The sequence below is a fragment of the Scyliorhinus torazame genome, chromosome 2 (genome assembly GCF_047496885.1).
Source record: "Scyliorhinus torazame isolate Kashiwa2021f chromosome 2, sScyTor2.1, whole genome shotgun sequence".
In the NCBI taxonomy this organism is placed as follows: Eukaryota; Metazoa; Chordata; class Chondrichthyes; order Carcharhiniformes; family Scyliorhinidae; genus Scyliorhinus; species Scyliorhinus torazame.
This window is the reverse complement of record NC_092708.1, coordinates 56,360,880-56,374,546: the sequence shown is the minus strand read 5'-3', so window position 1 is coordinate 56,374,546 and position 13,667 is coordinate 56,360,880. Positions and strand designations below refer to the sequence as shown.

The window sequence follows — 13,667 nt, the reverse complement described above, 5'->3', positions numbered from 1 at the left end:
ACAGCATTCAACCAGTATCCTAACCGTGGACATTTCTCTCTCACAGAAAATCAGAATTACACTCAACGTGTTCAGTGTGTGAAGAGACTGGTGAACAAGCTGCCTAAACCTAACCATGATACCTTGCGAGTTCTCGTTAAACACTTACTAAAGTAAGCACTGAAATATTTCTTTCTTATTTATAGATCTTAGCGGGCAGGATTTATTCAGCAAATTTAGATTGCATTACAGAAATTGTAAAGTTATTTTGTGCCTCATATTACCACGGGAGATTTCAATCGGCTCATTATGCATCAACAATAGCCTAAATGCAGTCTTTAAAATACATTCCTAGAAATCGTGAACATAGAAAATGCCTCTGCTGTGGTTATAGTGTTGCTAATACAAAGTAACCAAGGGAAGTCTTCCTTCCAAATGTTATAATCAGTCCTAAAAACAGGACGCTTATTCTCAGTACTGCAGTAGTGACAACAAATATCAACCACTTGCCTTTATATAGCCCCTTCCATAAATAAAGGTGCTTATTGGAAGTGTAAGGCAGAATTAATACTAAGACCAGGAGTTATTAGGAGTGATGGTCAAAGAAATGCATTTTAAGGAGATTCTTAAAGAAGGACAGCAAAGTGGACAGGTAGAGGGATCTAGGGAGGGAATTTCAGAACATGGAACCTCAGCGGCTGAATGCATGACTGTAAACAATGCGGCACAGCGGCACAGTGGTTAGCACTGCTGCCTATTAGTGCCAGGGACCTGGATTCAATACCAGCCTTGGGTCACTGGCTGTGTGGAGTTTGTACAAACTCCAAAGGTGTGCAGGTTAGGTGGATCAACCAAATTGTCCCTTAGTGTCCAAAAAGTTAGGTGGGGTAACTGGGCTACGAGGAAAGGGTGGGGACATGGGCCTGGTTAGGGTCGGAGGGTGAGTGCAGACACGATGGGCCGATGGTCTCCTCCTGCACTGTAGTGATCCTATGATTCTTGGCAAAGCAAAGAGATAATGCACATGTCGCCAGATTTAAAGCAACAGATACTTTGGCTTTTTGTTGTCGGGTTAGAGTTAAATAGATAAGAAGAGGTGAGACAATAGTTGTATTTAAATACAAAGATACGATTGTAAATTTTAGGCATTGGAGAATCATGGAAGTTATGTAGGTCATTGATAAAGGGGTTGATGAGTGAGGTGTAGGATAGGATTCAAACAGAAGAGTTTTGGATAAGCTGATGTTTATGGCGGACTGAGGGCCTGTCGGTGGATAAATAGAAGGAGATGAGGAAACCAAGACATGAATTTGAGTTTCAGTGGTAAATGCAATCAGATAGAGAATTAGGCAGGTGAGGGATTCTGTGCATCAATGCCAGGCATGCACTTAAACGGCACTTTTCACATCCTCGGGACTTTCCAAAACACTTCACAACCAATGCAGAACTTTTGAAATGCAGCTAACTTTTAATGAAGGTAAGTGCAGCTACAAAACTATACACAGTAAGGACCCACAAACAGCAATGAGATAAATTATCAGATTGTTTAATCTTTATTATTCTCACAAGTAGGATTACATTAACACTGCAATGAAGTTACTGTGAAAATCCCCTAGTCGCCACACTTCGACGCCTGTTCGGGTTCACTGAGGGAGAATTCAGAATGTCCAAATTACCTAACAGCACGTCTTTTGGGACTTGTGGGAGGAAACCGGAGCACCCAGAGGAAACCCACGCAGACACAGGGAGAACGTGCAGACTCTGCACAGACAGTGACCCAAGCCGGGAATCGAACCTGGGACCCTGGCGCTGTGAAGCAACAGGGCTACCCACTGTGCTACCGTGCCGCCCGTTTGGTGGCAATGGTTGAAGGATAAACATTGGCCGGGACATTAGAAGATTCCCCATCTCTTTGTTGAATAGTGCTTCAGGATCTGCTGTGGCAGAGAGTGCCATATTATCTTAGCCAGCCAAGAATATAGGTTTATTTCTGGTAAAAGTTGAGCCACACTCAATCCGAAAAAGAATGCTCAGACTATTAAATCCTGTAGGGGTCTGTAAGAAAACACTGCAATTCTGATTCCTTATTATAAATAATAATTTACAGCAATTGTAAGCCTGGAGCACAGGGCTGTATTTGCAAACTGGCAAATTTATATTACTCCTCCCACTGACAATGGATTGTTTCACTGACAAGATCTGGATTCAGCTGTGCTGTTAGAATTATCTGCTCAACATATGGCATTGTCCAGCAAAACAGTACATGCAGGAAAAGGAATGCATCATCACTGAAACAATAACATTTATGACATAAATTCCAATTGCTAAAACTAATAAGGATCCCATTAGCTTCAGCAGTTATCAAGTATTTTCTCAGGGTAGGCACTTAGTTTCAGCTTTCTTTTTCTCTCTCAGGATTTTACTCCACTGACATCTATGACCGTAAAACTGATAAGAAAAGCTGGAATGGCTTCAGTTAACGAAATACATAGCGTTAGTGATGCACTAAGCGTCAAGAACCACAAAGACATGTGAGACTTTAACCAAGGGTTTAATACACTACATAGGAAGCTTACCCGACACAGACGACCCCAGACAAATGGGTCCGGTCTCAGAATCTGGGTCTTATACCTAACTCCCGGGGGAGTGGCCAAGGCGGAGCTCTCCGTGGCCAGGTCAGGTTACATACAGGTGACCGAACCTCTACAGAGCTACAGTACAATACACAGGGTTACAGGGCCACGTTACACACAACTATTATATAACTATGTACAATGCTAGGGAAGTACAGTGCTGTATCATCACATTCACCCCTTGTTTAGAAGGACGTCCGGGGTGAAAATATGGACACAGTGAACAAACAGGGAGTAGCGAACAGAGTCCATCAGGAGGTTCCGTGTCATCAGAGGTCGAGACGAACGATGGGTTTGGTCGATCTCTTTGAACGTCGGAGCTGCGGCGCTGAGGTAGTGTCCGGCGGTATCCGTGCGGTCGGTGTTGCTGGGTCGCAAGCCGGCATAACGTCCCCCACCGCTTCGGCTGGCTCGAGGCAAAACTGCGGGATGACAGCGGCTGGCACGGAGTAGTAACAGGCCGAGGGAACGACGGGAGCAGAGAGGGAGCGGGGTGGAGGTTGCGGGGCGGGGGCAGCAGGGGCCCCAGAGGGGGCCAGGTCCTTGATGGAGATGGTCTCCTCATGCCCGTCGGGGTACGCTATGTACGCGTACTGTGGGTTGGCGTGGAGGAGACGGACTCTCTCCACCAGGGGCTCCGCCTTAGAGGTCCGCACGTGCTTGCGGAGCAGGACGTCTCCCGGGGACAGGAGCCAGGACAGAAGCGATGTCACGGATGCTGATCTCCTGGAGAAGAGAAACATCCGCTCATGAGGGGTAGCATTCGTTGCAGTACACAAAAGGGACCGGATGGAGTGGAGTGCGGCCGGGAGGGCCTCCTGCCAACGGGAGACTGGTAGGCCTTTGGACTTGAGGGCTAGCAGCACGGCCTTCCAAATTGTCGCGTTCTCCCTCTCCACCTGTCCATTCCCCCGGGGGTTGTAACTGGTCGTCCTGCTCGAGGCAACGCCCCTGGCGAGCAGGTACCGACGCAGCTCCTCACTCATGAAGGAGGAGCCCCGGTCACTGTGAATGTAATTGGGATAACCGAACAGCATGAAGAGGTCGTGCAACGCTTTGATGACGGTGGCGGAGGTCGTGTCGGGGCAGGGAATGGCGAAGGGGAACCGCGAGTACTCGTCGATGACATTAAGGAAGTACGTGTTGCGGTTGTGGGTGGGGAGGGGCCCTTTGAAGTCAATGCTGAGACGTTCAAAGGGGCGGGTAGCCTTGATTAGGTGCGCCTTGTCTGGCTTGTAGAATTGCGGCTTGCACTCCGCACAGACTTGGCAGTTCCTAGTCACGGCCTTGACCTCCTCGACTGAGAAGGGCAGGTTGTGGCCCTTGATGTAGTGGCAGAACCGCCTGACGCCCGGGTGACAGAGGTCATTATGTAGTGCCCGCAGTCGGTCATCCTGTGCGTTGGCACAAGTACTACGGGACAGAGCATCAGGAGGATCATTGAGCTTACCTGGCCGGTATAAGATATTATAATTGTAGGTGGAGAGTTCGATCCTCCACCGTAATATCTTATCATTTTTGATTTTACCTCGTTGTTTGTTATCGAACATGAACGCAACTGATCGTTGGTCAGTAACGAGGGTAAATGGTTTTCCGGCCAGGTAGTGCCTCCAGTGCCGGACGGCTTCCACTATGGCCTGGGCCTCCTTCTCAACAGAGGAGTGGCGGATCTCGGGGCCTTGGAGTGTGCGGGAAAAGAAGGCGATGGGCCTGCCCGCCTGGTTGAGGGTGGCACCCAGGGCAAAGTCGGAGGCATCGCTCTCGACTTGGAATGGTGCAGACCCGTCTACCGCATGCATGGCGGCTTTGGCGATCGCGGTTTTTAGGAGGTGGAAGGCCTGGCAGGCCTCGGCGGGAGGGGAAATGAGGGGGAACAGAGGAGGGGTCGGGCCTTGTCAGCGTACTCGGGCACCCACTGGGCACAGTAGGCAAAGAACCCGAGGCATCGCGTCAGTTCTTTGGGGCAGGTGGGAATGGGGAGTTCGAGAAGGGGGCACAGACAGTCGGGATCGGGGCCGAGGACACCGTTCTCCACCACGTAGCCGAGTATGGCAAGGCGGGTGGTGCCGAAAACACATTTTGCCTCGTTGTACGTGAGATTGAGGCGTTTGGCAGTTTGGAGGAATTTAGTGAGGTTGATGTCATGGTCCTGCTGGTTGTGGCCGCAGATGGTGACGTTGTCCAGATACGGGAAGGTAGCCCGCAGTCTGTTCTGGTCCACCATTCGGTCCATCTCCCGTTGGAAGACCGAGACTCCATTGGTGACGCCAAAGGGTTCCCTAAGAAAGTGGTAGAGGCGGCCGTCCGCCTCGAAGGCCGTGAAGTTACGGTCCTCCGGGCGGATAGGGAGCTGGTGGTAGGCGGATTTCAAGTCTATGGTGGAGAACACCCGGTACTGTGCAATCCGGTTGACCATGTCAGATATGCTGGGGAGGGGATACGCATCAAGCAGCGTGTACCGGTTGTTGGTCTGACTGTAGTCAATGACCATGCGGTGTTTCTCGCCAGACTTGACTACCACCACTTGGGCTCGCCAGGGGCTGGTGCTGGGAGCAATGATCTTTTCCGAGAGAAGGCGCTTAATCTCCGCTCGAATGAATTGGTGGTCTACGAAACTGTAACGCCGACTTTTAGTAGCCACGGGCTTGCAGTCGGGGGTGAGATTAGCAAACAGTGAAGGGGGGGGGGATCCTGAGTGTGGAGAGACTACAGGTGGGACCCGGGGGGTGGATCAGGGAAGAACTGGGGATTGGAGACCGTGAGGGGGGGGAGGGGGCCGTTAAAATGCAAGGTGAGGCTGCACAGGTGGCATTGGAAGTCCAGGCCGAGGATCGCGGCGGCGCAGAGGTGAGGGAGGACCATGAATTTGAAATCCTGGAACACCGCGCCGTTCACTGAGAGGGTGACGACGCAGTAGCCCGAAACCTCGGCCGACTGGGAGTTGGAGGGCATGGAAATATGCCTGCGTGTGGGTAGTACCTTGAGGGAGCAGCGGCGCACGGTGTCCGGGTGGAGGAAGCTCTCCGTGCTGCCACTGTCGAAGAGGCAGGTAACAGTGAAACAATTTACCTGAACCTCCATGGTGGATCTGGCAAGCTGATGCGGTCGGTCCTGGTCAAGGACGATGGATGCGATGGTGGAGCTGTTGGAGAAGGGTGCCGGATCCGGGGAGCGGCCTGCGGAAGAGGGTGGTGGAGCCCAGGCATCGTAGGCTGCTGTTGGAGGCCAGGTTGCTGTCGTTGGCTGCATCTCAGTTGTTTGCAGCATTTCGGTCGGGTGCACAGGACCGGAAGTGACGATCGGCGGTGGACCGGAAGTGACGATCGGCGGTGGACCGGAAGTGACGATCGGCGATGGACCTGAAGTGACGATCGCCGGTGGACCGGAAGTGACGTACGGCGGGCCGGAAGTGAAGGAAGCCGGGCCGGGGATAGTCAAAGATGGCGGTGCCCATGCGTCGCACGTGTCGAATAGCGAGCCGGGAACGGAGGATGGCGGCACCCAGGAGTAGCAGGCCGCGGTGTTGGATCCCGAGGAAGCGGTGGAGCGGCAGACGTTTGCAAAATGGCCTTTCTTGCCACAGGCTGAACAGGTAGCATCTCTAGCAGGGCAGCGTTTCCTGGGGTGTTTTGCCTGGCCACAAAAGTAACACTGGGGCCCAGGCGTTCTTTTTACTGCTGGTGTGGCTGGGTGGGCCGTGACTTGCAGGGGTTGTTGCTGGGCGGGCGGCAGGGAGGTAGCGGCCACGTAGGGAATGTGGGCAGGCTCATAGGAAGTTTGGGCAGGCGTGTAGGATGCATTATTGTCATAAGCTGCCTGTTGGGCCTCTGCCATAGTGACTGCCGTGTCCAGAGTCAGGGTAGTTTGTGCCAGTAGGAGTTGGCGAATTGGGACGGAAGCGATGCCGGCTACAAAGGCATCGAGCGCCAGGGCCTCAGTGTTCTGCTCAGCGGAGACTGCTGGCGCGTTGCAGGTGAGCGCGAGAGCATGGAGGGCCCGAACGAACACGGATAGGGGTTCACCCGGCTGCTGGTGCCGGGAGGCGAGGCGGTGGCGGGCGTAAATAGAATTAACAGTTCGTGCATACCGGCTTTTGAGCTTCACGATGGCATCAGCGTAGGTCGTTGTTCCCGTGATGAGGTCGAAAAGCCCGTAGTCGAGCCGTGAGCACAGGAGGTTGAGTCGGTCAGAGTCCGTTTTGACGAAGGCGGAGGATGCTTCCAGGTAGGCCTCGAAACACCGGAGCCAGCAGTTGAAAAGGTGATGCGCGCGTGGAGCGTGGGGGTCGAGCGAGAGCTTGTCGGGTTTCAGAGCAGCCTCCATTATAACTGTAGTGTATTAAATTGATGCACTAAGCGTCAAGAACCACAAAGACATGTGAGACTTTAACCAAGGCTTTAATACACTACATAGGAAGCTTACCCGACACAGACGACCCCAGACAAATGGGTTCGGTCTCAGAAGCTGGGTCTTACACCTAACTTCCGGGGGAGTGGCCAAGGCGGAGCTCTCCGTGGCCAGGTCAGGTTACATACAGGTGACCGAACCTCTACAGAGCTACAGTACAATACACAGTACAATACACAGGGTTACAGGGCCACGTTACACACAACTATTATATAACTATGTACAATGCTAGGGATGTACAGTGGTGTATCATCACAGTTAGGCAGGAAGTGACATAGCTATGTTTTACGTTAATATAATGCAAACTTGCTCAGAGAAACGTTCAAGATCAACGATGTTGGAATAAAACCACAGCAATGGTTTTGCAGACAGGTTCTGGGGCATGATTGTATGTATTAATATTAATGATCTTGTTTGTTGGATATCTGGTCAACAATGAATGGTCAGTATGGTTCTGTAGATTTGAGTCTACTCCTCCAATGAACCCTGCAAGTTGTTGTTTGCTGAAATTTCGATATTTGTACAATACTGCTTTTTTCGAGATGCTTTGGGACACCTTTCACCAATTAAGGAAAACTGTGACCTTCCACACCTGACTTGGGGTGGCAAGAAAATGAGAGTGAAACAAATGCGTGAAGCAAAATAGAAACAACAGACCACAATAACGGACTATGGGTGGGATTCTCCCATTCGGCGGCAGGGAGCACCGATTCTGGCTCCTACAGGGGGCCAACACAGCGCTGGAGCGGTTCACGCCGCTCCAGCCTCCCATCCCGGCGCGAACTGTGCGCCGCAGGATGTGCGCATGCGCAGTGGCGCCGGCGTCAACGAGGACATGCGCGGTGGCGCCGGCGTCAACCCGCCCATGCGCGGTGGCCTCCCTCAATGCGCCGGCCCTGACGCAACATGGCGCGGGAGTTCAGGGGCCGGCGCGTAGGAAAAGAGGCCCAGGGAGCGAGAGGCCAATCCGCCAATCGGTGGGCCCCGATCACCGGACAGGGCCCATTGGAGGCCCCCCCCGGGGTCGGAGCCCCCCTCTCCCCCCCCCCCCCCACAGGCCAACCCCCGACCCTGCGCGCAGACTTCCCGCCGGCTGCGACCAGGTGTGGACTCTACCATTTTAGAGCGGCCGCTCGGCCTATCCAGGCCGGACAATCGGCGGCCCATTCGCGTAGAGCAGCCCGCTCTACTGGCGGTGCGCCAAACGATCCTCGGTGAATCGCGTGCCGGCGTCGGGGCGGCGTGGCACGGTAGTGTGGATTCTCCGGCCCGGCGCGGGGCTGGGAGAATCCCGCCCTATATCTGATTTTTAAAAATGAATGGCAACCTGCTGAAATGAACATAAATGTGCAAGAAATCACTGAGGCTGTACAAAGATAACAGGGCATATGGTGGCATTGTGGGTAAATGCACTGTAATGTGGTCCTGGAACACGCAGACCAGGGAGTACCCAAATTTAGATCACTGCCCTGTGCTCACACAAGTGATCACTACTGGGGTAGCAGCAAGGTTCCTCCAATTGGTTTAAGTATCTCTAGTGTCATGTGAGAGTACCTTTAAGAAATGGGTGTTTATAAGTGGGTGTGTATATACATATCTGGAGTGAGAGTATCTTTAAGAAATGGGTGTTTACTACTGCAGTGATGTCAGAGAGTGGGTGGAGCTGGGCTGTCTGTCAGCTTTTTACTTTCGTTTTTGAGCAGGCTGCAGGGTGTGTTTTAGTTTTGTTTTTAGTGTTGGAGCTGAAGCCAGACAGAGCAGGTGTACTGTTGATCTCTCTGCCATGAAAAGACTGTCTCTTGATCATTTGGTGAATTCAGAATTATAAATGTTCTCAGTAGTGAATGAAAAGCTAATGTGCTTCTGTTAAAAGGTGTTTCTTTTGTCTTCTGGATGTTGTTTGGAAAGTTATTCAGGATTACTTTGTGTTGTATTCTTTGGGGGTTGTATTTGAATTGATGGTTGCTAAGATGTTCACTGTATGTTTTAAAAAGGTTAACTTGAGTTCATAGAATAAACATTGTTTTGCTTTAAAAAATACTTTTCCATTTCTGCTGTACCACACCTGTAGAGTGGGTTATGTGCTCCCCATACCACAATCTATTAAAAGTTGTGGGTCAGGTGAACTCCATGATACACTTTGGGGTTCTCTAAACCCTGGCCCATAACACTAGGCTGAGAAGCAGAGCCAGCAGCTAGCACAAAATAATTATGGATGTCAAGTGAGGGCTGTGATGCACCCTTTAGTTTAATCTCCTGATGACTCTTGCTCTTCAGACTCGCAGGTGGAGAATAATCATTTGTCTAAACTGCACAAGAGTTTCTAACATTAATGGCCCCTATGTAAAATTGTACTTTGAGATGAAAGATGTGGAAAATTGGATGGGAGGAAGGATGGAGGGCAGGGCGATGGCAGCACATGAAAAGGGTTTAATATCAAATTGTGATATGCATAAGCATGAGCTCAAATTCACTTCACTGGTGGTTTTGTCTAGACACAGGAAAAGGAGACGTAGATGAGGAAACAGAAGTGCAGGACTGAATTCTCCCATGCCCCTGCAAGCTGGCTCAATGGTGGGCGGGAGAAGAGAATTCAGCGGGAGGCACAAAAATCAGTTGCACACTGGCGTGAAATTACAGTGGGATCTACCAATGCTGCCCGCCATGGTGGATCGGGATTCACACTCGAGACCGGCGTGAAACTGATAAGCATCTCGAATACGTGACCAGTGTCTTTCCCCAACACCCGATTCTCCGTGTCACCAGCAGAAAAATACGACGATCCAGGCCACCTCTGGATCAAATAGGCATGCAAAACTTGGCACTTATCTGAAGAAGGCCTCGGTGCCTCCCGAGTTCGGGATTGAGGCTGCCGGCAGCCCTGAACTTGAAACACCACAAAAGTGGGTGGGGGGGAGTGTCTATCAGGTGGGATATTCCAGCTTCAATGTCTTCGCAGAGGTCCATCTTCAGAGTGTTGCTGGAGATTCACCTACTTTCTTCAGGAGGTCCATCTTCTTCCTTCAATGGTGAGTCAGTGATATTGGCACTGTTTATAGAAAGTGCAAAACCCACTGATACACAATTGACTTGAAAACCTGTGACTTGAAAACCAACTTTCTATCCATTATTGGCACAATTCCACTGTATTGCACTAGTTATCAGTTGATTAGCATCTTTGCAGCACGGTAGCATGGTGGTTAGCACAATTGCTTCACAGCTCCAGGGTCCCAGGTTCGATTCCCGGCTTGGGTCACTGTCTGTGCGGAGTCTTCACGTTCTCCCCGTGTGTGCATGGGTTTCCTCCGGGTGCTCCAGTTTCCTCCCACAGTCCAAAGATGTGCAGGTTAGGTGGATTGGCCATGCTAAATTGCCCTTAGTGTCCTAAATTGCCCTTAGTGTTGGGTGGGGTTACTGGGTTATGGGGATAGGGTGGATGTGTGGGCTTGGGTAGGGTGCTCTTTCAAAAAGAGCCGGTGCAGACTCGATGGGCCGAATGGCCTCCTTCTGCACTGTAAATTCTATGATTTGCATAAGGATACATGTAACTAATTAAAATGAATACAGTCTTACACCTAGCATTAAAGAGAAATTTGCAGAATTTGGAATTTCATGAAACACATAAGGCGCGGATGCGATGTGCCAAAGGGTCTCTTTCCATGCTGTAAAACACGATGACTCATCCTAAATATACAATACAAATAAATGTGTGTAAAGTGAAGGTCATTGCCTAATCTAGCATGATAATGATGCATAGCACACATACATTGCTGATACATTTAAGAATATTTCCTGATAATCTTGGAAAGTCATCAAACTGATGCTATCAAAGCAGTATACCTCGCAATATCTCGACTTTGTTTCATTTCCTTCTCAGATAAAGCTGTTTGTCATATTTGCCTAAGCCAGAATGTAGGTGGGGAGAATACAGGTTAAGTGGTCTTGAAGGACGGAAGTATTCAGAATACATCATACTCATTTCAATATTAATTTCTTTCAATAGTCCTTCAGTGTATAAATAAAAGTCAATCAGAAATATACAAGATTGGTACTGAGAAGTCAGATAGATGATGATTCAAATCAGTTCTTCTATCTACTATGCAAAACAGACAACTCAGCTTCTACCTTTGCTAACCATGCTTTTACATTGGCATAATTACCACTCACTGTTTGGTTCAGCCAATGTACAATTATTCCGTTTTTTGTAGGCTTGCTCAGTCTTTCTTTCATGTGTCAAGAAATTCCATCAGTGTCACACACCCAAAGCAAGAGGCTGAGGGTCATTTTATGAGGTAGTGTTGGGCTCCAGGACAGGAACGGATCGTAACACCATTGAAGTCGGGGGGGAAAAAGAAAGTATTTTTTAAAAATAATTCATTATTGAACTTGTCATTTGATGGTGGCTGCCCCACACATTGATGGTTAATTTTGGAAAGGAACCCTTGAATTACGCCCCTAGTTAACTTGCTCAAAGAACCCAATGTCATGGATGTTTGAAAAAGGTCCCCTTCATGTATTTAACAGTGAGAGCGACACCCGTGCAGATTCAATGTGGGTTGCTAAATTGGTATGATTTGCACTTGTCTTATGCCCAAATAAACAGGCACAACACATACGAATTTCTCCCTTCAAATATTAATTAGGGACCTGGGGCGGGATTCTCCCCTACCCGGCGGGGAGGGGGGTCCCTGCGGAATGGAGTAGCGTGAACCACTCCGGCGTCGGGCCGCCCCAAAAGTGCGGATTTCTCCACACCTTTAGGGGCCAAGCCCTCACCATGAGGGGCTAGGCGCGCGCCGGAGTGGTTGTCGTCCCGCCGGCTGGCGTGGAACGCCTTTGGCACCACGCCAGTCGGGGCCGAAGGGACTCCGCCGGCCGGCGGAAGTCCGCACATGCGCGGGAGCGTCAGCGGCTGCTGACGTCATCCCCGCGCATGCGCGGGGGTGGGTCACCTCCACGTCGACCATCACAGAGACCTACATGGCCGACGCGGAGGGGAAAGAGTGCCCCCACGGCACAGGCCCGCCCGCGGATCGGTGGGCCCTGGTCGCGGGTCAGGCCACCGTGGGGGCAGCCCCCGGGGCCAGATTGGCCCGCACCCCCCCAGGACCCCGCAGCCCGCTCGCGCCGCCTGCTCCCGCCGGTAAGGGAGGTGGTTTAATTAACGCCGGTGGGACCGGCATTACAGCAGCGGGACTTCGGCCCATCGCGGGCCGGAGAATCTATGGGGGGGGCCTGCCGACAGGCGCGGCCCGATTCCCGCCCCCGCCAAATCTCCGGGGCCGGAGAATTCGGCGGCCGGCTCGGGCGGGTTTCATGCTGCCCCCCCGGCGATTCTCCGACCCTGATATCTATCGAAGGGCCCCTTGGCAGCGGCAAAAGGAGCAAAACCTTTCTGTGGTTCCAGAATGAGTAGGAGTGCTCCCCTAACTCCAGAGGTATCACAATTTCTCCTTACACCCAACCATGGCGCTTCCAACCTGCTTCCCTGGACAGCAGGCAGCTGCCATTGAATCAGGTGGCCATTGAAACTCTTCTATCAAGCCTGTAGACACAACCAACGCCAGCAACTCATGCAGAATATATTGATAAGGCCAATTTCCATTGATCCTCGGGCATCATGTGGGGGGACATGCTGACTAATTTCTACCCCACTCTTTTCAATTCTGTTGATTTTTAAATAATGAAAGTAAAATACTGCAGATGTTGGGAATCTGAGGTAAAACAGAAAGTTCTAGAAATACTCAGCTGGTCTGGCAGCATCTATGGAGGGAGAAACAACATTTCGAGGCAAATTCAGAATGCTGTTTATTCTGGCTGAATATTCTTTGTTTACTTGGCTTTTGGTGCAAACTAATAGTTTATATGTCTAGCTGGCCTATTTGTAGTGTCTGTGTTGTGAAACTCTTCATGTTGGTTGGACATCTACCCAGTAGAAGGAGAAATGTGGGTGGATAAATGTACAGCCAATGAGTCAGCGGCAGGACATATAAAAATCTAATCATTATCTATATTAATGGCTAGAAATCATGGGCCTGATCAGTGCTGGGGTTTTCCCAACTATGTTAATTTGAGGATCAGTATCTTTGAAGGCAGCAAAGATGATCACGTACAGTTATGGGTTGGCACAAATTTACTACAGGTGTGAATTCCAATCAGCTACTCCTGTTTTACCCTCAGCTGCTATTTGGGGGCATGGCCCCATGATGCCAATTTATCTGTAAGGATCATGGCACAGTGAAAACCTACGAGGCTATTACATCCCTCCACATACTGTGCTTGGGTCATTGTCTGTGCAGAGTCTGCACGTTCTCCCGTGTCTGTGTGGATTTCCTCCGGGTGCTCCGGTTTCCTCCCACAAGTACCGAAAGACATGCTTATGAGGTGAATTGGACATTCTGAATTCTCCCTCAGTGTACCCGAACAGGCGCCGTAGTGTGGCAACTAGGGGATTTCACAGTAACTTCATTGCAGTGCTAATGTAAGTCTACTTGTGACACTAATAAAGATTATTATTATTATAACCCAGTTTCAAATGAATTGAAGTTGGCCCTTCCTGAACCTTGAACTTTGGCCCCAAAGACTCCATTACAAAAGCGGGAGCACTCTTGAGGATTCCTGTGCTGTGCCTTCCAACATTTTCAAACC

The 13,667-nt window shown here is 50.5% G+C and overlaps 1 protein-coding gene across 3 annotated transcripts in view; it reads left to right on the top strand.

The window, feature by feature from the left end:
• The window catches only part of arhgap15 (Rho GTPase activating protein 15), a 1,048,441-nt gene that overhangs the window by 973,154 nt on the left and 61,620 nt on the right, over positions 1-13,667 (top strand). For 2 of the 3 annotated variants that reach the window (XM_072471657.1, XM_072471649.1), the window contains one exon: positions 47-152. The exons of the other annotated variant lie outside the window; for it this stretch is intronic. In XM_072471657.1, the coding sequence (XP_072327758.1) occupies positions 47-152 (106 nt within the window). The remainder of the gene's footprint in view (positions 1-46; positions 153-13,667) is intronic. 3 annotated transcript variants of the gene reach the window in all.